We start from the raw sequence: 25,183 nt of genomic DNA, 5'->3' as shown, positions 1-25,183 counted from the left end.
AAGCATGCAGTTGGAAATGAGGCTGGAAAGGTGGGCTAAGGTCAGAGTGAGGATTGCCTTAAATGCCACAACAATACCTGTACTTTTTTTCCTGTAAATGTAAGCATTCAGAAAATTATCCTATATTATCTGTCTACCTACAACTGGGCCTGTGGGTGTCTCAATTCCTGGGTGAGTACTGAGCTGGTGTGCTTCCAATGCTCAGATCCTATGAACTGTGAGTTAAGGCAGAGACCAGATGGACAAGACATTTCACACTGTGCCAGACCACAGGCTCTGCTACAACCCCACTACATAAGGATTATGCCACCAGCATATCATGCTGACATGACATCAATGCCAATGCTCTCATCCTACAGGCCAGAGAGCATTAGTGACTTACCCAAGGCCACACGCTAGTCAGAAGCACAGCAAGGACAAGGCCTAGATCTTTGGTAATCCTACTCTTAATCTAATAGTCTTCTCTAACATCCCAGAAGTTTGAAGAGATTTGGAGGGGAGGGATGTTGTGCAGAGGACAGATGAAAGAGGTGCTAAATTAAAACTCTCTCTCAACAGACTTGCTATGGGTAGGTGTCATTTTCCAACACTTACTTTATGGTGTTCACATTTTTTATGAGCTACACAATCTATAATGAACAGGGTCAGATGTGTGCCTTCTCTAATGTGTGCCTTCTCTATGGCTTTCTGCAAAATGACAGCTCAGTCCTCTAGAATTTACCCAGATTTATATGTAAGAGCTTACTCAGTGTCTTCTTCTTTTGGGCAAGTGACTGGACTCATATCCTCTTCACATAACTGCTCATCACCCCTGGGTTCTGGTCTTATTTTCAAATCAGGGCCTGTATGAAGGGTGCCAATCTTCTCAGTAGTTTTACGTACAAAGCTAGAGACACTGGAAGTCAAATACCAAAAGACTAATATGAAAAACACCTCATTACTCCCAAGAACAAAAAATTCAGTACCTGAGTTCTCTCTGTTCCCATTAGTCCTAGAAAAGCAACTTGGACTTAATAAAGACTATACTTATAGCAACTTTCTTAATCAGCTACATATTTCACATAAGACCCACATAAAACATACAATATAATAAAAATTCACTTCATTTACTAAACTGCCTTGATTCAGTGCTAAAGAAAAAGTCTTTAACTCCAGCTATGTCTGCAATGTTTCTGTAACTTAGGCAAAGGAGGCCATGTAACCACCTGCCCCATACTGCCCAGCGAATTAACAGAATTTCTTCATGAAATTCAGTGGCTAACTAGTCATAATATAACCTCCTTTACAAGCAAAACCATATCTGGTAAGTGAATCATTATACTGTACACCTGAAAGTAATACAACACTGTATGTTAACTCTACTGGAATTAAAAAAAAAAAACAAAAAAAACCAGTATCCAGTAAGACTCAGATAAGTGGTTAAGTAGCTATACAAGTCTTTGCTCTCAAACTGGAATGCCAATTCTAGGCCCATGGAGTAGTTGGAAAGACTTCCAAAGAGTCTCCAATTCTGAGTGCGAACTGAAAGGATAAAAAAAAAAAAATGACTAATGATATATGGAAACTGTTAGTATCAGGGATGAGGAAAAAACAGATTTTTCAAAATGTTACTCTGTTTGGGATGGAAGACACATTTGTAACAACCCAAATACCCAACTACCCAAAGAGGGAAGCTAAACTGTTGAAGATGGAAATAACAGGCTATATGAGAAATAACCTAGAGACTTGTTTTTTCTTATTCAAAATGTCTTTCCATCCTCAGCACAAAAGTACCTAATGTGACAACTGAAATGAAACCAGAAACAGGATTAAGGGACAGGACTAATGAGTTTACCTTTCCTTGACCGCCTGAAGAGACACAAGAGGAGAAGGAGAACGAAATGGTAATGGAATGCTGAAGGAAAGGAATGTTTCATTCTTATCTGTCTCAAACGTCACGGGAACATGGGAAACACTGTCTGATGAATGTAATCAGGGGAAAAAGAAACAAAATTTAATCACACTGGAGTTTTTTTTAATCTTTAAAAAAATTCTGAAATGAATAAACCAAAGGAAATGAAGGATTCAATACCGAAATCACAACTGAGCCAGATACAAATGAGCAGAACACAGGTTTACAAGATGCACGGGATGGTCCACATATAAAACACTGAGGCAGGTACCTTCATTTGCCTACTAACCCTGAATCCCCATAAGTCAAAAAGAAGTTTAGAGTCTTTATTAAGCTCTTCTCAACAGTTGAGTCACAGGAATACTCGAACATCGAAAAGTGAAGGCAATGGCCTCCAAAACTGTAGTAATTTTTCATTCCTGATGGAAAATAATTTGGTTAGTCAAGATAAAATTGTTCTGCTCCTTTGATTAATGACTTCCTTTCTTAACTCTTGCAGCATTTTGATGTGTGATTAAAATTACAGACTGTATCAATATTCACCTAAACAGGAAGGGGAAAAATACAACTAAACCTAAACCCATTCTTCTATGACAAACAGATCGACATGTTTGAGTGGAAAGTCTGTCAACATAATAAAAATTATTAACACCATGGAGAAAACTCAATGCACAAGTTAATCCCGGCAAAGAGAAGTCACAGAATATAACTGCTTCATGTCAGCAACCAACAAAACGCACCATTATCACCTTCATTCCCATGTGAGCTCCAACTCTGATCCGGTTGGTCCTCTTCTTGATGTGAGGTGAATTCTTTGAGTCTCTCATCTTCTGAGAGAGTTTGGCTGTGAAGAGAACAAGAGTCTTCATCTGACTGACTGCTTCTTCTACTACTAATGATACGATAAATACCGGAGTCCAAGATGCTGAAACTTTCCTAAAAATAAAAAGAATCCCAAAAAAATCAAAATAAAACTTTCCTTCATAACACAAAAATGGTTTTTAAAGAGAAAAACCAACAAGAGTAAGTAGCAAGTCAATAACAACAATTATGGCTTAATAGAACAAACTGGTGAGCAAGGTTTAGGCTTCTGGCAGCTGGACCACCCTCACATGCTGATGACGTCACACTAACATCTTTCTCTAGCTTGCCTCCATGAATCCTGGCTGTGAGAATGGGGAGTCACGAAGACAACCCTGAGCTGCACTATGACTCAAATTAGCATGAAGCATCTGAAATCACAGATTAGGAGCAACTTAACTTGTGCTGGAAGCTACATGAGGTACTAAAACAGAATATAATAAACAATGACGAAACAAAATATGGCTCCAAGACATACCTAAGTGGAGGCTTCATAGGGCTGCCCAACGGCTGAAAGAAAGCCCCCTCTTGACAACTCTCCCCTCTCTCTAAATCTATCACATGGAAACAAGATAAGCTTTGGGATCTCAAGAGATATAGGAGTACAACCTGAGGAAGAAAAGCCTTACTGTACAGATAAACCCTTTGAAAAGTAAAAATACCTACATGTGATGAAATGGAACTTCTTCTACTGCTGCAAGCTGAATCCAAAGGTTCGAATTTTAAGATCAATTCTTCCAGTTGAGAAATCAGATCACTATAGGTTGTGAGGTCCAGCTGAGATTTCAAATGCTCCAACTTATCCACAGTCAAAGATTTTCTTCCCTAATGAAAGGGTAAGTAGAAACCAAGTAGAATAGCTTACTATTTATAATGAAATCTAAATTCAGTGGCCAATATACTGAAAGAGATCTAACAGAGAACATAAAACCTCAAAGTTGCTTTAAAAAGGTTTAACAAGGTAGTAAAAGAGTTAATGAGAATTATCTTAGAAATTAAGAATTAAATGCTATTACACACAATCATTCCCCCTTAAAACAAGGTCTGAAATTCAAGTAAGTTTATGAGAAAATTTAATTTTCTTTTAAGTGGGAAGTATTCCCTTTTTCTTTTTTTCTTTTTCTTACCCTCCACCCACCCCTAGATTTATATGCCATGCTTCCTGTAGGGATTTATGGGGGCTTCATTTGCTAATAAAGACAAGCAACTTTGTAACACAATCCTGCAGGCTAGGGTGGTTTTAACAACCGAGATGAGTATGTAAGCTCTCTGACTCACTCTGCTGGCAATGATAGAGTTCTGGAAAAGACAGCAGGTGCAAGCCGCCAGGTTCCACAGGCCTCTCCTCAGCAGGCGCTCCACACAGCGTTCCACAGATAACAGAGAAAGATGTGAGACTTTCCCATTCAGGTGCAAACAGAACAGCTCATTCTTGTAGACGGCCACATCCTGAATATCTACAAAAACCACAGGGGTGAACACACAGAAGTTTAAGCAAATATTCCTTTTCCATTTTGGCAAGGGCTGCAATTATTCTAAGAAATTCATTTTTTTACAATGAGTTTGACTTGACTGAATTTCGTCTCATTTATACTTGCATTTCAATGAAGAAATCATATTTTTAGACACTTCTAAAAAAATAAGAGACAAACGCATCTGTTTAATCTAAAATTCTATGGTTAAAATCTGTTCTGAACAAAACAAATGAGCAAAGGAAAGAGAGAAAGACAAAGAAACAGCCTCTCAACTATAGAGAACACACTGATGGGTACCAGAGGGGAAGTGGGTGGGGGATGGGTGAAATAGGTGATGGGGATTAAAGAGTGTACTTGTCCTGATGAGCACTGGGGTGATGTATGGAACTGCTGAATCACTATACTGTACACCTGAAACTAATATTAAACTGTATGTTAACTACACTGGAATTTTGAAAAGTAATAATAAAATAAATAAAAAAATAAAATGCTACTTTCTATGAAAAGGAATTGGGACTTCAAAAGAGCACTCTACATTAGAGGCCAGACTACAACAGTTCTGAGAGTTACAATCTAGCGTCAATGAATGGATTTTTAACACAGCATGTACACTGACAAACAATTCATGAGAAAAATACCTGTCTTGGCAGAACATCACGAAAGGACTTAAAAAACTAGTTTTTGATATCACTTATAGGTACAATCTAAAAAAAGCCAAACAAGTAGAAGCAGAGTAGAATGGTGGTAACCAGGGGCTGGAGGGGTAGTGGATGTTGGTCAAGGGGTACAAAGTTAGAAGACAAATAAGTTCTAGAGATCTAACGCACACACAGCATTGTGGTTATAGTTAACAATAATGTATCATATACTGCAAAGCTGCTAAGAGACTAAATATTAAATGTTCTCATCATAAAAGATAGTAATCATCACAATATATAGTTGACCCTTTAACAACATGAGTTTGAACTGCACAGGTCCAATGATATGTGAATTTTTTTCAATAAATATATTACGGTAAATCTATTTTCTTTCTTATGATTTTAACATTTTTTCTTCTCTAGCTTTATTGTAAGAATACAGCAAATAATACATGTAACATACAAAGTATGTAAACTATGTTATCAGTAAGGCTTCAGATGAACAGTAGGCTATTAGTAGTTAAGTTTGTGGGGAGTCAAAAGCTACATGCAGATTTTCGACTTGTCTGTGCCCCTCACTCCCACGTTGTTCAGGGGTTAACTGTGTAACTGTATCACATCAATACTTTGTATGCCTTAAACTTATACAGTGTATATGTCATTTTTTGAAAAAACAAACTCGTTTTAAAGGGACAAGCTTAGTGAACTTAATCCACAAGAAATCAATATTGATCAGATTGGTAAATAATGGTTCCTCTTTTTTATATTTTTACAAGGTAGAAAATGACCCAAAAAGATAAGATACACTCTCTGAGTAGCAATGCTAACACAGCTAGATGTCTTCTATTTCTGGTTTAAACTAAAAAAACATAGAGATTGACTTTCTCTGCCTCAGCCACATAAAATGCTGTTGCTCTCACAAGGACTTCTTGAACCTCAAACTATTAAGACACAAAATGGAAGTTCAAGCAAGACTTCCAACAGGCATCAAAATTCAGGGTAAACAGAAGGAAAAGATGAACTCATTCAATCCTTAGCAGTGGTTTCTAATATTAAAGAATAAATGGAAACTGTATTTAAAACTACCCATGAAAAACTAAATAACTGACCACAAATTCACAAGTGGATGCTTGGATTATACCTTATGGCGGGAAATGTCTATGATGTTAACCTTTATAAGAAATGTCACCTCATTCTATTTCTCTACTTTTCACACTGCAAATGAATTCTCCTACAATAACTAAATCCTTCACAAGCATGAGATTAAAAATTACATAAGGAAGAAAAATACAATTACCTTTGATTTCACTCCAAAGAAGAACTTGAACATTCTGAGGAATGAAAATATAAATTCCTCTTTCTGTCCACGTCACCACACAGTGCTCACTGCAAAAGAAAAGAGAAGTTAAGAGAATTCTAGTTTGCTTGGATACAGAAGTTTGTGATACAATTCCCTGAACTCAGACCCTCACATCAGCTATAAAAGTAAATTGAGACTGTACAAAAAAAAAAAAAAAATCACAACAGTGATCCAGTTAATCAAGTCCTGACACCCCTTTTATGTCTGTAGCAAAAGCCCCCTAAAAAATATGATGCCAAACTGGGAAAAATTTAGATACATACACTAAAAATCTTCTAGAAAAAGAAAAGGCTGTTATCTTACTAATGTTTGTTAAAGCAGCCGAATTCCCCATAACTAGTATGAAATGGGCACATTTAAAACAGATGACATACCTCACCACAAATCACTGCTCTAGTGAAACACTTTTAGGGATGGTAATATTTTGATGTCCGTAGTTGTGAGCAGGCAATAAAAGGTTGAAAACTCCTGGTCCACTATCTGCCAGGAGCTTTATCAAAGGCCCTACCTATTATCTAACCTTGTGGCAGCCCATCAAGATAGAAGTGTTTTTTCCTTTTTTCTTACAAATAAACACTTAAAACTTAAATAATATGCCCAAGGACAGTCTGTCTCCAAAACCTGGACTTTTCTCCCTCTACCTCACAGAATGTACTTTTTCTCTCATTTATCCTCACTGACCCATCTACCAACTATTATTATCTAGAATCCTGATTATTCCACGAAACTGCATTTTCAAAAAGTCATAGATTTCCTAAATGCCAAATGAAATAACCCTTCCTTATCCTTTCTTCTTGATCCTCATGCAGGGGCCAAACCCCACGGACTGTTCCTTCCTGAATCTCACCTCCCTGGACTCCGGGACACTGCACTTTGTTGGTCCACCTCCTTCCCCAGTCCTCTGCTACTCTCCACGTCTCTCATTTCTTTCATACTCCTTTGCTTATATATCTCATTTACCCTCTCAAGGCTGCTACTATTTCTCATATACCACTGGTAAACTCTGTTTCTTCTCCTTGGTCAGGGTGGCCGAGCTTGTAATACTCTCACTCTAGCCATTTCCCAAGGATCACAGAAGCGCCACGCCCCTCTGGAATCCTCCAAGAGCCGAGAGCCGAGGGCAACTACTCTTCCTCCTGCACTCATCCTACTTCTTGTCAACCCTGTTCATATGGCACTTAGTCACGTACCGCACTGTTGGAACCCTTTTTCTTTATTATTGTTCAGATTTTTGTAGAAATACCACATCTCTCCAACAAATTATAATCTTAAAAACAGGAACATTTTTTTCCTTTATACCCCCAAGAGTACTAAACATGGTACTATGTGGCTATGAAACTAGGAGTGGTATTTAACAGGAACTGGATCCTCACACAAATATTAAACATCTTGCCAATATAAGACCAGATCACTGTCGCTATGGGAAAATAATCTTTGACACAAAGATGGAAGAAATGGTCAGAATGCTAATCCAGAGGAAGAAAAATTGGAAGGCTACCTTCAGGAGCCAGAGGAGAAAAAAGCAAGAGGCCAGAGGACCCCTGAGTAGAGTTATAAGATCATGATTTTGACACTGAAAGTGATACTCGGCTTGAAAAGATTCCTTAGGAAATCTTAGGAGAGAGGTTCAGGTAAAAGCTGATACTTTGTAATTTACACATCCCTCATCCCCTTGTCCTTTCTTTGATAATAAAGGGACTAGAATGCAGCCTAAGAGCATTGGTTAAAAACTCAAGGAGGGAAAAGGGATACTATTTACCCAAAAGAAAACTAAGCATATAAATTTGCCTCCCTGTGGGATTTGTGGGTGTAACAGTAAAGGTTACCATAGGACACAAGTGTATAGGTGAGGGGGGAAAAGGAAACAAACAGGAACAAAAAGCCCTTCTACTCATGATTTAAAAAAAAAAAAAATCTTCATTGAATTCTTTAATTGAGCTATTACTTGAGAGCTTACTATGTGACTAACACTGTGCCCACAGCAAAGGAGTTGACAATCTGGTGCTGGGATGGATATTCAAAGTACAGTGAAATAGGGGTGGTGACAGAGGAATGAAAAAGGGTGACAATAGTGCCCAGGAGTAAGTGTCTAATCTAAGCCTGCTGGAAGAGTCTGCAAAGGCTTCAAACTGGCATTAATTATTGCTTAAGCTGAAGAGTAGGCACAGCCAGATCATCAAGGGCTTTGTTTGCTATGGCAGAAACTGTAACAGGAGCTTTAAATAGCTTAACTCAAAAGAGTAACTCTACCAGAAGAGCCAAGCAGACCATGGTCTTGCCATTAGAAAACACACCCTTGAGTAAAGGACTTCCTCACATATCACATCACAGTCAGAAGTGTCTATGTACCAGATGCTATGCCAAGCACTACGAATAATATAATGAACCAAATAGAAACAAGGCCCTTATAGAACTTACCCTCTAAGAGTAAGACAAACGTAAATGCTGTATGAATATGTAATTAGAAATCGTAAAAACTACCATAAAGGAAGAGTATTAAAAACTCTTTATGCTTTACCTAATTTTCAGGGAGAATCATGAATTTACTAACGTGATTTATGAATTTATAATTTAATGTGAAATACGTCAGTGTAGGCAGTGTGACATATACCTACATTAGTTAGGGGCAATTAGTTCACGTTTCTAAAGTTTTTTTTAAAAAATCACATTCTAAGAGCGGTTAGTTAGCCTTTGAAAGAACCCAATCAGCAGTCCCTATAACAGACCACCGTAAAACAATCTCTAAATAACATTCTCTGAATCTGCATTAGAGATCTTAACATGTTAGCTTAAGGGATACTGGAAATAATATCCATTGATGAAATGACCTCAAGATATACAGACTGGCTAGAAATCATACATTGGCACCCCCATGCTTGAAGAACAAGGTGTAAGAATTGGCAAACCCAGCCTTTAGTGACTCTGTGTGCTGCCCCTAATCCTGCTGGAAGGGTAGCTGAACCCTGATGTTAGAATACAGCTGAATGTACAGATCTTTCATGCAAGGTACTTGTCGGAGCACCTAAAGGACAGAAGCTGAAAGTTCACCAAGCTTACAAGAACAAGTTCTACAATTATTTTTGTGCCTACTTGCTAAGAAGCATACATCTGTGTGGCTGACTTCAGTCTGAGACTTGCTTTCATTTTAACCTCCCACCAGGCAGGGGAGGTTATGAAAAGAAAAGAGTACTGACAGTTCTTAGCTCTAACTGTCAGAAGTTCCCTGACAATTATAGACTGTCCAATTGGTTTAGGTCAATTTGAAACAACAAAAAAAGAAGCATACTTCTATGATCTTTTTATTCCTCTTAGAACACGTCATGTAACATAGTCATTTCCTAATTTTCCAAAAATATCTTAGTACAAAAACAACGTTTAAAAAACCACCTGTGAACAAGAAACAAAGAGACAAAGTTAAGTGCTCATTTTTTTTTTTTTTGAACATGAAAAGGAGAAACTTACCTAAGGTGCAAGAGTTTGGGGAAAGACAAAGACTGGGAAGATCCAACTGTATGATCATACTGAGGTTCAGATCTAGGAAGTAAACAGTCTGTTAATGAATTAACCACAACAAAAAAGTATGCTGTTCCCTACGTAGGAAAAGTTTTGCAGCATCTAACTCATCTGCCTGTATTCAATCTACTTTAATCATATCAAAGATAGCTGGTTAAAGGCTTTTTGGTTTCTCTAAATCTTGAGTAAAAATTCGACTTCACTTTTAGAAAGCATAATCTTTAATGCGTCTAGAATATCAGAGATTTCAACCGAACTCCTGCATGTAAATTCCTCAGATAGTCCCTATCAGCAATACAAATCATTACCTTAGAGTAATCACAGGGAGAGGTGGTGACGAGAGGAGTTTCTTAAACTGATGTGTGCTTATAACTTCACCATCAAAGTTCACTTCCCACATCCTAGAGCCAGGGCGAGCACAATATATTAGGGGTTGCTGGCCCGCAGAACATCTTCCAGGGAAGAAACAAGCTCCATATTCTCCATCTCTTTCCTTGCTTCCGATTTTCCAAAATTTTTCTCTAATCCCCCCAAAAGAAAAGAAAGCACGTTTACTTATAAAAAAGTCAAAAACAAACGGCACTACTAATGGACATAATAACCTTATGGCCATAATAACCGCACCCAAAATATCCTCTCTGTATTCGTATTAGCAATATATTGGAAAGAACGGCAGCATGGAAAGGTCAAAATAGGGTTTTGGCTCTGATTTGCCATTAACGATTTCTGTAACAGGAAGCAAACCACTTCACATTAGTGCTCAGTTTATTATCCACAGAATGAGGGGCTCAGAATTCATGTGAAGGCCCCTTTCAAATCTACAAAATGAGTGCTAGCAAACCATTGCATATATCCTTAAATCCTATTATAAAGTGGTTTAAAATCTATCCCTTGCAAATCACCTTGCAAAATCACCTTGCAAAAGGTTCTTTGGACACTCCATGGAAGTTACTAAGCTACCTCTCCAACCCTGTCTTCCAGCCATTCTCCTGCCACAAACACCCAGTAAACTCTTTGCTCTTTCCTCAAAATGCCAAGTCCTTCTGAAACTCTAACTTTGAACATTCTGTTTCCTTATGATTACACGACCTAAATACACAAAAGTGCTTAGTACACTGCCTGGGAACAATGGAAGGTGATAATCTCTTCCTAAAACCTGCTTTACTTAAGTATTCTTCAAGACTTCACCATTCTTCCACAAGAGACTTCACTGATGTCCATAAGCTGAATTACACGCTTCCCATGGCACTTACCACCTTATATATGGCAACTGTGTCTCTGAACAATAGATTATGACTTTTCTTAAGACAAAGGCCATTTGTTTCTCTTCTTTAAATTCCCAATGTACAGCACAGTGTCTGACCCACAGAGAGCATTAACTACATTATAGTGCTCCATGCACTCAAACTCTTCTATTAGAGAATGACCTAATATGCCCTCTAGTGTGAATTTACTAGGTGACCTTAGATGATTCAATATCCCTGTACTTACCTGTTTTCATGGGTAAAAAGTAACATCAGCTTTAGTACTATGAAAAACTGTGAGAACTATGTGTACCACGAGAACATGGATATGAAAGTGCTTTGAAATGTATACAGAGCAATCTAAGAAGCTATGGATTTACTACTTATATTCCTTACTTGGGAAATAAAATATATTTCTTGCTTACTTTATATCTTCTATGGTGCTTAATACAATACTAAGGGTCCAGAAGAGTGCAGTAAATGTTTGTTGATTGAACAAATACAGGCAATTTGTTTATTTGTATGCTCATTAACCTTGATTTCTACATTTTCAAACAATATGTAACAGGCATAAGATGAAGTATGTCATATATGTTATCTTAGTTAATACTATCTCTACTATTCTGGATGGGGAAACCAACATTTAGCAAGGTTTAAAAAGTGGCAGAACCAGAATTTGAAACCATATTTCCAGTTTCCATTAGTCAGTGTTCTCTCCACTATACCATAGTTCTTTGTTTCTATTTCTTCTATTTCTTCCCAGGTTCCACCTTGCTCATCAATGATATTGACAAAGTAGCCAGTGGCGGGCAAGAGAAGCACATTCCTATCTATCACTTCCGTTAGTTACTAGGAGCCCCCGTTGTTTTTATTTTTTATTTTTTTTAATGCTTTTTGTTGGGAGGGAATATAAGTTGAAACAAACAAAAAAAAAATTAAACATAAATGAATTTTTAAAATTATTGTACTATTCATGTCCCCCCAAACTGAATTCTAGCTAACAGGAAGTGGGCATTTCTAGAATGTGTTATTTTAGCAGCAGAATCTAGGTTATTCTCATAACCAACTCTAGCTACATCCCTGTGAAATGGGAAAATGAAGATCAGCAATTCCACTGCACAGAAGGAAAAATAAACCTCTACTTACTTAGGTCTTTGTTTTATAAAGTCTATCATATAGCTTTCTACACGGGGCCACTTTGTAAACTTGGAAACCTACAGATGAAGAATAGTTATCAATTTGGTGAAGCTAACAAATACTTCCCCAAAATCTCAAGTGTGGAGTTAATGACCAAAGGTCCAACGTCAAAGGATGTATGAGGTAACTGTGAGGTTAAGAGCAAGGGCACTGAATCAAGACAGAAAGGTTGTAGTCTCGCCTGTCTCTTCTCAGCTGTGTGATGTCAGACAAGCTCCAAGAATGAAAGGGTGGCACTAGGTGATCTCCAGTTCTCCAAGTCTAACTTCACTGATGTATATAGTCTGAAACAAGTCAGAACCAGATACATCCTCCTTCCCATGAATTTCATGTAAACTGACCATTGCCTCTCTGCTATCCAGCTAGGTTCTCTGATATCACACACCTACCACCTGCTATAACTGGCCTCCTTCCCACGTGCCTTTCCCATCCAAAAAAATAAATACAAAGTACGCCTTCTTCCCAACCTTCCCTCTACCATCCCTGACAGTCAGCAAACACTCCTTCAAACCTTTTGTAATAAACAACTCCTGCTTTCTAAAATAGCAGACTTCTAACAGATACATGAAATCCTGGAAATACATAAAGACTTTCCAAGCCTGGATAGTTCTAATGAAATCAATTTTCAAACCCTGCTATTCTTTAAGCACACTTCTTAAAATGATCTAAAACCCCACCTAATTAATGTGACATTTAAGGCTGTCACTCTCACTGTGGAGCCAATTTACCAACTTGATCTTCCACAACTCCCCTACTTACTACGCCAGACTGGAAGGTTTTAAAATATGCCCAATTCTTTCTCACTTTTCCACAAGAGACTGTTCCTTCCTGCTACAATGTCCCTTCCTTCCTGTTTTACTCCAAATTTAGCCTACCAAAATCATCATCAAAATTATTGAAGCTGGCTGGTGGGTTCATGGGGGTTCAATATACAATTCTTTTATGTATGCTCAAAGTTCTCCTTAATAAATAGTTTAAAGAGTGGCTGGTCCTAAAGAATATGGTAGTGGGGAAAAAAGAACCACCAGTGAAAATTTCCCTGCAGTGAGAATGGCTGAGGAACTTCAGCACAGTCACACATAATACTGATTCCAAGATGTTTCTGTTCTGGTGTTTCACAGCTACCTCCAATACACGTCTTTGCCATTCACTGAAACTTAACTCCACCCTTGAGATTTCAATAAAATAGATATTCACAAAGTTCTTATTCTTCACCCAGTTTTACCCATTAGTAACATTCTACTAAACACAACAAATCTAAACAACAACAAATTTAATCAAGGAAGACTTCCTGATTCCCCATATCAAAACAGGCCTTTGTTTGGCCTTCCCTCATAGCTCTTTGACCACACTTCATGGAGAGTTAAGTGAACATCTGTCTTCGTCGCCCACTGGCTCAGTCTCCTCTATGTCTTTCCTACTCCCTAACATCAGCTTGCACACAGCTTGTTCCTCATTAACATCTGTATTACTGAACTGAGGGGTTTGGACTAAATGACTTCTAAGTCTCCGAAAGTTCTAGAATTCTGCATAACCTATGACCCACAGTTGGTCAATATACCTCTCAGTGTCACACAAGAAGGATCGAGTAAGTGAGGATATAAGTAGTCTTCCATCCAAATAATCTAACTGGACAACACAGGAGTCAACTGTTGTTATTGTCTGAACAGGAAACATCACAAAAGCAGCAGCTGCCTAAAAAAGACACGATAAGGAAAGAAGATTTATCTTTACGTATACATGTGACCTCCTTTACCTTCTAAGTGAAAATAACTTTGGACAGCAAAATAAAAAAATTTAATGGGTCAAAATTTAATTTGCCTGTTAGGATATCAAAGCTTCAGTCATTTAAAGGTTCTGTGAAATAATTTGTTACGTAACTGTAGAAGACAATTCTTAAGACTGTTTCTGGTTATCTAATCTTAGAAATTGGAATAACAAGGTGAAACAAGTTTTGGAACATGTGAGAGAATTTTGTCACACAGAAGACAGTACTTCTTCCTTCGGAAAAAAGACAAATTAGGACTATACTACCTATAATGTTCCAACTATATTTGGGATCAAAAATATGTTAGGAATCAAGTGGCAACTTTGAAGGGTCACCATGATCAAACCAGAAGAATATTCTGATATGTTAATTAAAATAAAATAATTTAGCCAATGGTAGTTAGATTTCTTTTTTGCCAAGATCCTAAATAGAAATAAGCCAAGTTCCCCATTTTAACAGTCCTGGAGGAGAGGGACTGTAAGAAGTTGGTCTGCTCTGCCTTTTTTTTTTAAGTTAGAAAGAGAGAGAGAACACAAGCGAGGAACGGGCAGAGAGAGAGAGGGAGAAAGAGAAATCCAACCAGGCTCTGTGTTATCAGCACAAGGCCTGATGTGGAGCTCTTATGAACCATGAGGTCAAGACCTGAGCTGAAACTAAGTCGGACACTTAACCAACTGAGCCACCTAGGCACCCCTGGTCTGCTCTGCCTTAATGAGAGACTGGAGCATTCTGTCAGGGTAACCTGATACTCAACCCTTCTACTGCAACAACTTTGGCAGGAAGCCTGGGACCCGTGCAGCTGAGCACAATCCAGGAGGTGCCTTTAAGATTCAGTTCACAGTAAGTTACATCCATTGTAAAAAAAATATACCTAGACTCATGAGTTTCTTCCAATCAGGGACCAAGAGAATAGGAGCCTGGGCAAGTAGTACCATTTCTATGTTTGTCATTTTATTCACACAACTAATAAAGCGGCATCTTATCTTATTAACAGTTTAGTAGTAATGCTTTATTTAAGTGAACCATATAGGTAAGTTACAGAGTACTGTAATAGACAATGTGCATATTATTGAAGTTAGCTCACAGAAGCCATCCTGCAACAGTATTAAGCTAAACCAGGCTACACATAAACAGTTCTCCACAAAATTAATAGTGTGGGCTCTAGATCAGTCCCCCAAGAAAGAGTAGATAAAATTGTGCCCCTCAACTGAAATTCTGTTAATATCTTCTATCTCACCACATACACAAAGAATTGGACTGGCTCTCACCTTTACTTGTTTAGAAGTGTTGAGTTTGATGGCAGAAACTTTCCCCATATGATCACCTACAAAAACTCTAAGAATAGCTGTATCCCAACAGAGAGCTGTAACTTTTCGGCCTTTGTGTTCTGAAGACACATAAATTCGTTCTGGTTTCCCACGACGCTCCTGATTTAATTCCCAAATAACTACGAGACCTTGACTGTAAGAATTGAATCACAGAAGCAAATTTTTGGCAAGGGTCAAAAAGGTACAATATTATTTGTATCACAGTATCAGTTATATTAAATATATATGCAAACTCCTGTTTGTTTAGAAAAAAGTAGGAAGTAGGAAGTCAAGGTACTGATTTCCTTTCTTTAGTCCACAAATCCAGTACAAGAGAACTTAAGATGTTCTAAATTATCTCTGTTACCTTTCGCTTTTAAGGCCACTGAAATGTTGTTGTGTCATACTGACATTTTCCATAAACCATAGGGTGACCAAATGTCTGTCCTGGTTTGCTGGGAACTGAGAGATTTCCTTAGGACTCAGGACTTTCAGTGCTAAAATTGGGACAGTCGTAGACAAACCAGGATGGTTAGCCACCCTAAAAAACACATAACTAGGGCTTGTCAATTTAAAATGTATTTAGAAAAGATCAGATAATTTTAAAGCAGTTTCTTACCTGGTAGCTACAGCAACATAATCATCATCATGTAAACAACAGGCAACCTGAGAAATTGCACCTTCCTAGAACACAAAAGGAAAAATATTAGGCTTCTCAAAAATGGTAATTTTTTACTTTTAAATCTCAAGATTTACATTCCTCTTTTACTCCAAATGATTATTCATAATGGAGAAATTGGGATCTATGAAAGATACTCCGAATGGTATGACAGAACTATGATTAATTAAGCTTACCCTGTGTGAAAGAAAAAGCCTGTGCTTCCAGCCTTCCTTCTGAATGAGATTGAGTCCTCCTCCCGAACTGCCCAAAGCCAGCCATTTCCGAGACACAGCTATGCTCGTGCACTGAAAACATGTAAACAGACAAGGGTGAGGTGATCGTAGTCACGTAACTAAATAAAAGAAACTACTAGACATAAATACTAAGATCTGTGTAGCAGGTTCCTCCCCCACCCCACTTCCTGCCCAGCTGGACACCATGTTATGGCACTCAGCTTCTCATTCGAGCAGAAGACACAGACAGAACATTGTAGTTTTAAATTTTTAACTGAATCTCAAAATGACTGAATAGGCTCAATTATACAAATGAGTAATTTTCCCTTGGCAAAATCCAGTTATCAGATCATTCATCTTTTGTGTAATTTGGCTAAATCATTCCACTGCTGACCACAAAGATGAAAGACCAAGTAAGTCCCCAGGGGATAAAGCAACGCTTTAACCATTTACTCACTTGAATCATTTCTAGTCCACATAATTAGCACACAAATCACCCACAGCTTTTAGAATGGGTGAGACTACAGAGGACACAGATGCAGGTCACTATGCTGTTAGACCCTCAGCCTGCTAATTCCTTTCCTTATCTACCACAGAAAACAGTGGCCATGCTGTGCCCAACACCCTGTGGCAAAATTTGTTGCTTTGCTGATGAACAGACACTCCCAACCCTCTTCAACCTTGCTTTCCACCACAGAAGCTGGAAAATCTAAATATTCATTTACTCAGTTTTTCCTGAAGCTAGTGAGAGCTATCTGACTAAACTCCAGCTAATAAGACTAAGCCTGCTGGGGTTTCTTAGAAAGGTTTACCTTACCAGGTAAAAGGAAGAGTTAGAAAAAAAGAAAGCCATTGGGAAACAATCAATATATATATTAATAGTGTGTGTGTGTCTGTGTGTGTGTGTGTGTGTGTGTGTGTGTGTGTGCGTACAAATACATATACACTATATACACATACAGTGACATAATAATAGCAGGGGACTGGAACACCTGACTTAGATCAATGGACATATCATCCAAATAGAAAATCAACAAGGAAACAGGGGCTTTGACACACTGGAATAGATGAATTTAACAGACATCTTCAGGAAATTCCACCCTAAAACAGCAGAATGCAACATTCTTTTCAAGTGCACATGGAACATTCTCCAGAATAGATTACACATTAGGCCACAAAACAAGTCTCAACAAATTCAAAAAATTGAAGTCATACCATGCATCTTTTCTGACCACAATACTATGAAACTAGAAATCAATCACAAGAAAAAATTTGGAAAGAGCACAATACAGGGAGGTTAAATAACATGCTACTAAACAATGAATGGATCAAACAAGAAATTAAAGAAGAAATTAAAAATTACTGGAAACAAATGAAAATGAAAACACAACAGTCCAAAATCTTTGGGATGCAGCAAAAGAAGTTCCAAGAAGGCAGTTTATAGCAATACAGGCCTACCTCAAGAAGCAGGAAGAATAACCTCACACCTAAAAGAGCTAGAAAAAGAAGAATAAAACCCAAACCCAGGAAAAGGAAGGAAATAATAAAGATCAGAGCAGAAATAAATGATATAGAAACTAAAAAAACAATACAGCAGATCAATGAATCCAGGAGCTGGTTCTTTGAGTGTGTGTGTGTGTGTGTGTGTGTGTGTGTTTAAGAGAGAGAGAGAGAGTGCATGCGTGCAAGTGGGGGAGAGAAGAAGGGGGAGAGAGAGAGAGAGAGACAGAGAGAGAGAGAAGGAGAATCTTAAGCAGGCTCCATGCTCACAGAGCCCAAGGTGGGGCTTGATCCCACAACCCTGGGATCATGACCTGAGCCAAAATCAAGAGTCAGACACTCAAACCAGGGGCTCTCAGGAGCTGGTTCTTTGAAAAGATCAACAAAATTGACAAACCTGTAGCCAGACTCATTAAAAAAAAGAGAGAGAACCCAAATAAACAAAGCCACTAATGAAAGAGGAAAAATCACAACTAACACCATAGAAATACAAGCAATTATATCAAAATATTATAAAAACCTGTATGTCAACAAATTGGACAACTTGAAAGAAATGGATAAGTTCTTAGAAATGTATAACCTCCCCAAATTAAAGTAGGAGGAAATAGAAAATCTAAAGAGACCAATTACCAGCAAAATAATTAAATCAGTAATAAGAAACTCACAACAAACAAAAAGTCCAGGACCAGATGGCTTCACAGGCAAATTCTGTCAAACATTAAAAAAAAGAGTTAATACCTATTCTTCTCAAATTGTTCCAAAAAATACAAGAGGAAGAAAAATTTCCAAATTCATTCTATGAAGCCAGTATCACCCTGATACCAAAACCAGATAAAAACACCACAAAAAAACAAAAACAAAAACAAAAACCTACAGTTCAATATCTCTCATGAATATCGATGCAAATATCCTCAACAAAATATTAGCAAGCTGAATCCAAGAACACATCAAAAAAATATTATATCTTTATCAAGTGGGACTTAGTCCCAGGATACAAGAATGGTTCAATATTCACAAACAATGTGACACATCACATCAATAAGAGGATAAAACCATATAATTATTTCAACAGATGGAGAAAAAGCATTTGCCAAAGTACAACATCCATTCATGATAAAAACCCTCTGCAAAGTAGGTCTAGAGGGAACATACCTCAACACAATAAGGACCTTATATGAAAAACCCACAGCCAACATCATTCTTAATGGTGAAAAACAGAGCTTTCCCCTTAAGGTCAGGAACAAGACAAGGATATCCACTCTCACCACTTTTATTCAACATAATACTGGAAGTCCTAGACACGGCTATTAGACAACATAAAAAAATAGAAGGCATCCAAATTGGTATGGAAAAAGTAAAACTCCCACTATTTGCAGATAACATGTTACTATATAGAGAAAACACTAAAGACACCACCAAAAAACCACTAAAACTGATAAATGAAAACCAGGAGAAATGATAAATGAATGAATAGTAAACTAACAGGATACAAAATCAATGTACAGAAATCTTTTGCATTCCTATACACTAACAATGAAGCAGCAGAAAGTGAAATTAAGAAAACAATCCCATTTACAACTACCCCTAAAACAATAAAATATCTAGGAATAAATTTAACCAAACAGGTGAAAATGCTGTACTCTGAAAACTATATAAAACACTGATAAAAAAAATTCAAGACGATGCAAAGAAATGAAAAGATATTCCATGCTCATGGATTGACAGAATATTGTTAAAATGTTTCTACTATTCAAAGCAATCTATAGTTTAAATGCAATCCCTATCAAAACACCAACAGCATTTTTCACAGAACTAGAACAACCCATCCTAAATTTTGCATGGAACTACAATAGACACACAGATCAAGGGAATAGAACAGAAAACCCAGAAATAAAAGTACAATTATATGGTCAATTAATCTTCAACAAAGGAGGAATAAATGGGAAACAGACACTCTTCAACAAATGGTATTGAGGACTCTAGACAGCAACAGGCAAAGAATGAAACCGGACCACTTTCTTTCACCTACAGAAAAATAAAGTCAAAATGGATTAAAGACGGGCGCCTGGGTGGCTCAGTCGGTTAAGCATCCAACTATTGATTTCAGCTCAGGTCATGATTTCATGGTTCGTGAGTTCAAGCCCTGTGTCAGGCTCTGCTCTAACAGCACAGAGCCTGCTTGGGATTCTTTCACTCTGCCCCTCCCCTGCTCATTCTCTCTCTCAAAAATAAACTTAAAAAAAAAAAAAAAAAAAGTCTAACTGAAATCAACCCCTCATGAGTGTTGCTCATATCACTTTGCCTATTACATCCTACTCTTCTGCTTAGAGGCTAGAAAATTACTGGGGTAGGGGAGCAAAAGTATAAGAATGAAATTATTTTGGAATTGGTCATAAGATTTGTTCTTCACTATGTCATTCCTGAGTTTATCAAAAGAACTCAGGGTTTGAGGGAAGCACATACTTTATCCCACACAGCTAATGGCTTTTGCTCTGTTCCCTAAAATGGAGGGTATATCAAACTCCTTGTTCTGTAATGAGCTTAGTATAACTGCAGTGGTCCATGATGCTTAAAATGCAACATGGTATACTCATTTATACTATTTATTTTCAACCAAATACATTACTTTCTTAGGGAAAACAGCAAGATTATTGTGAAGGAAAAAAAAAATCTGACCAATCAATATCATGGTTCTCAAGAATGGGAAAGCAAATGATAGCTCAGAAAGTAAATCAAGAAAGAGTTGGGAAGGGAATGCAAGTTGGTGCAGCCACTCTGGAAAACAGTATGGAGGTTCCTCAAAAAACTAAAAATAGAACTACCCTACCACCCAGCAATTGCACTATTAGGCATTTATCCACGGGATACAGGTGTGCTGTTTCGAAGGGACACGTGCACCCCCATGTTTATAGCAGCACTATCAACAATAGCCAAAGTATGGGAAGAGCCCAAATGTCCACCAATGGATGAATGGATAAAAAAGATGTGGTATAGATATACAATGGAGTATTTATTACTCAGCAATCAAAAAGAATGAAATTTTGCCATTTGCAACTATGTGGATAGAAGTGGAGGGTATGATGCTAAGTGAAATTAGTCAGTCAGAGAAAGACAAAAATCGTTATCACTTCACTCATCTGAGGACTTTAAGAGACAAAACAGATGAACATAAGGGAAGGGAAACAAAAATAATATAAAAACAGTGAGGGGAACAAAAGAGAAGAGACTCATAAATATGGAGAACAAACTGAGGGTTACGGGAGGGGTTTTGGGAGGGTGGATGGGCTAAATAGGTAAGGGGCATTAAGGAATCTACTCCTGAAATCATTGTTGCACTGTATGCTAATTTGGAAGTAAATTTAAAAAAATAAAAAAACAAGTTAAAAAAAAAAAAAGAAAAAGAAAGAGTTGGGGCGCCTGAGTGGCTCAGTCAGTTAAGCATCCAACTTTGGCTCAAGAAACGTTCTCACGGTTTGTGGGCTTGAGCCCCATATCAGGCTCTGTGCCGACAGCTCAGAGCCTGGAGCCTGCTTCAGATTCTGTGTCTCCCTCTTGCTCTCTGCCCCTCCCCCACTCACACTCTGTCTCCCTCTCGCTCTCTCAAATATAAAAAAAAATCTTTTTAATACAAAAAAAAAAGAAAAAAGAAAGACCTATGAACATGCTACTTGTATGTAAGGTATTACTAGCACAGGGAAGAATACCCATGATTCCATTAAACATAAAGAACTAGATGGCAGGGAGCATATATAACAGTGTGCACAAAATATACAAATATGAACATGAAACAGATACACAGATCAAGAAATTCACCTTCAGACGACTGGAGTCCAGCCTCAGGGCTGAAAGTAATGGATCCAGAGACTCAAATTCTGCCAGTACATGGCTGTAGGACTCCGGTATCACTGGCACAAAAGTCATTTAGCTGGAAAGGTGAAACTACGTTGAGTAACAGGCACAGTATTCCTGAAGAAAACCTGCAAAAAAATATAATTTTTAGAAGCTCCTTGCTTAGTTAGCAAGCATTTAATGGATATATGGAGACCATGGAGAAACAGGAGAAAGGAACAAGGATCCCTACTTTGGAGGTACTTAGCATCTACGAGGAAAGAAAACACACATAGATAACATTATGTGCAACCATCAGCGTGTACTGTATCATTCCCTGACTCTGAAGCTCCCAGACAATCAAGCCCAGATTCTCAAGGTCCCTCCATAATCCTGTCCCACTCTATTTATCTAACAGCGTGAGTAGGTAGAACGGAGGATGTAAGAGAAAAATTGGTCAAGTTCCTCTTTGGTAAAATAGCAACCTCAGTTGTACTTTTTGAGTTGTAAATCTTCCTCTACCTTTCAGAGTCTCTCATTAAAAGGCAACATCTGTAAAGGCTTCAAACTATAAACCCTTATGAGCAAATTCAATAGTTATCAACCAATAATTTAACTGTGCTCAATAGAAACACACCTCTGGATCTCTTTCTCCACACTATCAAGGGCTCAGTAAGTATCTGTTAAATGAATGAATGCACCTACTAAGTGGGAAGTAAGGTACAGAGAATTAAAGCTCAAAGTAAGAGCTTCAATAAGAAAACTGATAGGAATGAATAGGAATAGGAATACAAAGCAGCAAATGCTAAATAACCAATGAAGACTTTGTACACTAACACAAGAGTTATCTGTTCAGCAACTCTCAAGTGTATATTTTTGTCAAATTGCACCAGCTTCCAGAAAAGAAACAAAATTCAAGAAAATTCTTATCCGTTAATTTAACTTTTCTCCATTTTTTGTAACATGCCAAATTAAGAATAAAAGCAAACACTACAGGGGCACCTGGGTGGCTCAGTAGGTTGAGTGCCCAACTCTTGGCTTTGGCTCAGGTCATGATCTCAGGGTTCATGAGATCGAGCCCTGTGTCAGGCTCTTCTGCACCGATGACACAGAACCTACTTGGGATTTTCTCTCCCTCTCCCCCACCCCCCAACTCTCTCTCAAAATAAACGTTAAAAAAAAAAAAGCAAACACTACTGAAAAATTCAGAAACAACTGCTTATACTTGTTTTTAATTTACAGTTTTTTTCAGAACATGTATTCACTTATTTATTTAACAAATATGTACATAGTGTTACCAGCAAGACCCCAAACCTCGACCTTTACTGCTCACCTGCTTGCTCCTACCAACCTCTGTCCCACATTTTTCCTTAAGCTCTTCCTTCCAGCTTACTTCTTAACTCAGGCAAAAGACCGGAGGGGCATAGCATCATGTGATGGAAACTGAAACAACCCCTCAAGCAACAATTGCCTGGTTAGGAGTTCTGGTGGCCCAAACCACCCTGACCAGTTTGAGCTCACCTCCCGACTCATGCCAGTGCAGATGGACTACGAAGTAATCCAGGGAGTGACGGACAGTTACTTTTACCTCATTTGAATATGAAAATCTCCACCTAAACAGAAGCACAAGCCTCCTTTACATGATATACTACGTACATATAAGCATATTTCCTAAAGGAGCATGCGTGGGCCTCTACACAGAGGTGACAAGTCTCCCTTATTCAAATACTCATTCTAACTCTAAAACAAACAAACATTCACTCTTTGTCAGGGAGTCATGGCTTTGAAAGTTATTCCCTGTGATCTCCTTGTTTGCTGCAAATAAAGTTTCCTTTGTGCAACAACTCTACCCATTGTAGTTTCTACCTTGACTCACAGGAGGGAACTCATGTTTGTTGTTACAGTAGCACCAACTTGTGCACTGTTCTAGGTTGGAGAGATAAAACAGAGGACAAAACAAAGTCCTAACATTCATGGAGCGTACCTTCCAGTGGCAAAACACACATAAGCTTACGATGTTTTTTACTGCATACACATAATATAGTCTTATCTCCTCTTCGTTATACTATTTTTAGTGTAAGAATAATATTCCAAAAAGAAAACCAAATCTTTAGTAGTCCTATACTCAAAATATTTAAGAATTCCAGGGCAGCTGGTTGGTCAGTCAGTGAAGCATGCAACTCCTGAACCTGGAATTTTGAGTTCAAGCCCATGTCAGCTGTAGAGATGACTTAAAATCTTTAGGGATGCCTGGGTGGCTCAGTCAGTTGAGCATCCCGACCCTTGATTTCCTCTCAGGTCATAATCTCATGGTCCGTGGGTTTGAGCTACACTGCACTGACATTGCAGAGCCTGCTTGGGATTCTCTTGTGTCCTCTCTCTGCCTCTTTCACTCTCTCTCTCTCCAACATAAACATAAAATAAAATAAAATCTTTGAAAAAGACTTCTTTTGAGAATTCTTGACCTAAGAAAAAAACTATCATTCTTTTCACTCATTCATTTTATTGAGTTCCTTGTGAAATATGAGACACAGTGGTAGAAATGACAAAATAATTCTGGAAATCAGTCACTTTATAAACAGGGAGAAAAAGAACATGCACGTGCGCACACACACACCTAATAAGAAAAACATAAGCAGAATGCTATGTTGGAACTTAAAGGACAGAAGAATCACATTTCACACTGAGTTAAAGGGAACTGTAGAAAACTTCCTAAGGGAAGCAGCACTGGAGCCGAATAGGCTTTTATCAGAAGGAAAAGGGTAAGGGCAGCAATAAGCAAAAATACAGAGGATACATTTGGAGAATACAAGTTTAGTTTTTGGTTGAGACACAGGATACAAGGAACAGAGTAATGAAAAATAAAAGTGGAATAGTAATTCAACACAAAGCATGAAACACTTCTAATTTCAAACCAAAGAACCTGAAGAAATTTTAATTTGGTAGGCAACAGAAAGACATCAAAGGATTTGGTGTTAGGCAATCACATAATTTCTGTGAAGCGCTGTGGGCACACCCTAGAAAACAAAGACTTAAGAAAAGTGGTGGGTAGTAAGGTAGTAAAGACAAGGCCTTTCAATTACTCAAGAAATCTGGTGGAAAAGGAGAAAATCTCTCTGGACTTTCTGACCAGGAGAGACTCAAACAGATTTGTAAATAGTAGCTAAGAGTCTTTAGAATGAAAAAGACTGAAGACACAAGAAAAAGATAAAACCATGGTATAAGATCCTAAAGAAGGTGGAAAGGAATGACATCAAGTCCACATTGTCTATCTCTTCCACTTGTGATCTTAAACTCTGAAGTGGATAGGCCATCGGGCCTTGATCTCAGTGTCCTGCAAGTTATAATTTAATGAGGTAAAAAAAAACTAAACACGTTCCTAATTTTCAAAAAATATATATTTAATGGGAAATGAGAACGGAAAAGAAACAGCGTCAGCAATGTCAGTTCTCAAGAGAAGTTGCGGGGTGATGGTTAAGAATTAAGATGGTATATGGGGCGCCTGGGTGGCTCAGTCAGTTAAGCGTCCGACTTCGGCTCAGGTCATGATCTCACAGTCTGTGAGTTCGAGCCCCACGTTGGGCTCTGTGCTGACAGCTCAGAGCCTGGGGCCTGTTTCAGATTCTGTGTCTCCCTCTCTCTGACCCTCCCCTGTTCATGCTCTGTCTCTCCCTGTCTCAAAAATAAATAAACGTTAAAAAAAAAAA

The 25,183-nt window shown here is 38.0% G+C and overlaps 2 protein-coding genes across 6 annotated transcripts in view; one reads left to right on the top strand and one right to left on the bottom strand.

Annotated features, from left to right (window-relative positions):
- LOC125913211 (L-lactate dehydrogenase A chain) overlaps positions 1-25,183 on the top strand; it is a 968,541-nt gene that overhangs the window by 873,566 nt on the left and 69,792 nt on the right. The window lies entirely within an intron of this gene.
- HPS5 (HPS5 biogenesis of lysosomal organelles complex 2 subunit 2) overlaps positions 1-25,183 on the bottom strand; it is a 39,607-nt gene that overhangs the window by 12,410 nt on the left and 2,014 nt on the right. The window contains exons 2-14 of one of the 5 annotated variants that reach the window (XM_049617803.1): positions 21,462-21,625; positions 16,110-16,220; positions 15,874-15,938; positions 15,216-15,408; positions 13,741-13,874; positions 10,047-10,259; positions 9,688-9,759; positions 6,163-6,251; positions 4,031-4,209; positions 3,419-3,577; positions 2,632-2,827; positions 1,835-1,958; positions 746-895 (exon numbers count right to left, since the gene is read on the bottom strand). In XM_049617803.1, coding sequence (XP_049473760.1) covers positions 746-895; positions 1,835-1,958; positions 2,632-2,827; positions 3,419-3,577; positions 4,031-4,209; positions 6,163-6,251; positions 9,688-9,759; positions 10,047-10,259; positions 13,741-13,874; positions 15,216-15,408; positions 15,874-15,938; positions 16,110-16,220; positions 21,462-21,569 — 1,793 coding nt within the window. In that variant the 5' untranslated portion in view covers positions 21,570-21,625. Of the gene's footprint in view, positions 1-745; positions 896-1,834; positions 1,959-2,631; positions 2,828-3,418; positions 3,578-4,030; positions 4,210-6,162; positions 6,252-9,687; positions 9,760-10,046; positions 10,260-13,740; positions 13,875-15,215; positions 15,409-15,621; positions 15,939-16,109; positions 16,221-21,461; positions 21,626-25,183 lie in introns of those variants that run through there. The other 4 variants (XM_049617823.1, XM_049617813.1, XM_049617833.1 and 1 more) reach the window with 4 other exon arrangements.

Source organism: Panthera uncia, chromosome D1, assembly GCF_023721935.1.
Source record: "Panthera uncia isolate 11264 chromosome D1, Puncia_PCG_1.0, whole genome shotgun sequence".
NCBI classification, from domain to species: Eukaryota; Metazoa; Chordata; class Mammalia; order Carnivora; family Felidae; genus Panthera; species Panthera uncia.
The sequence above is the reverse complement of the archived record's forward strand: the minus strand, read 5'-3'. Positions and strand labels throughout refer to the sequence as shown.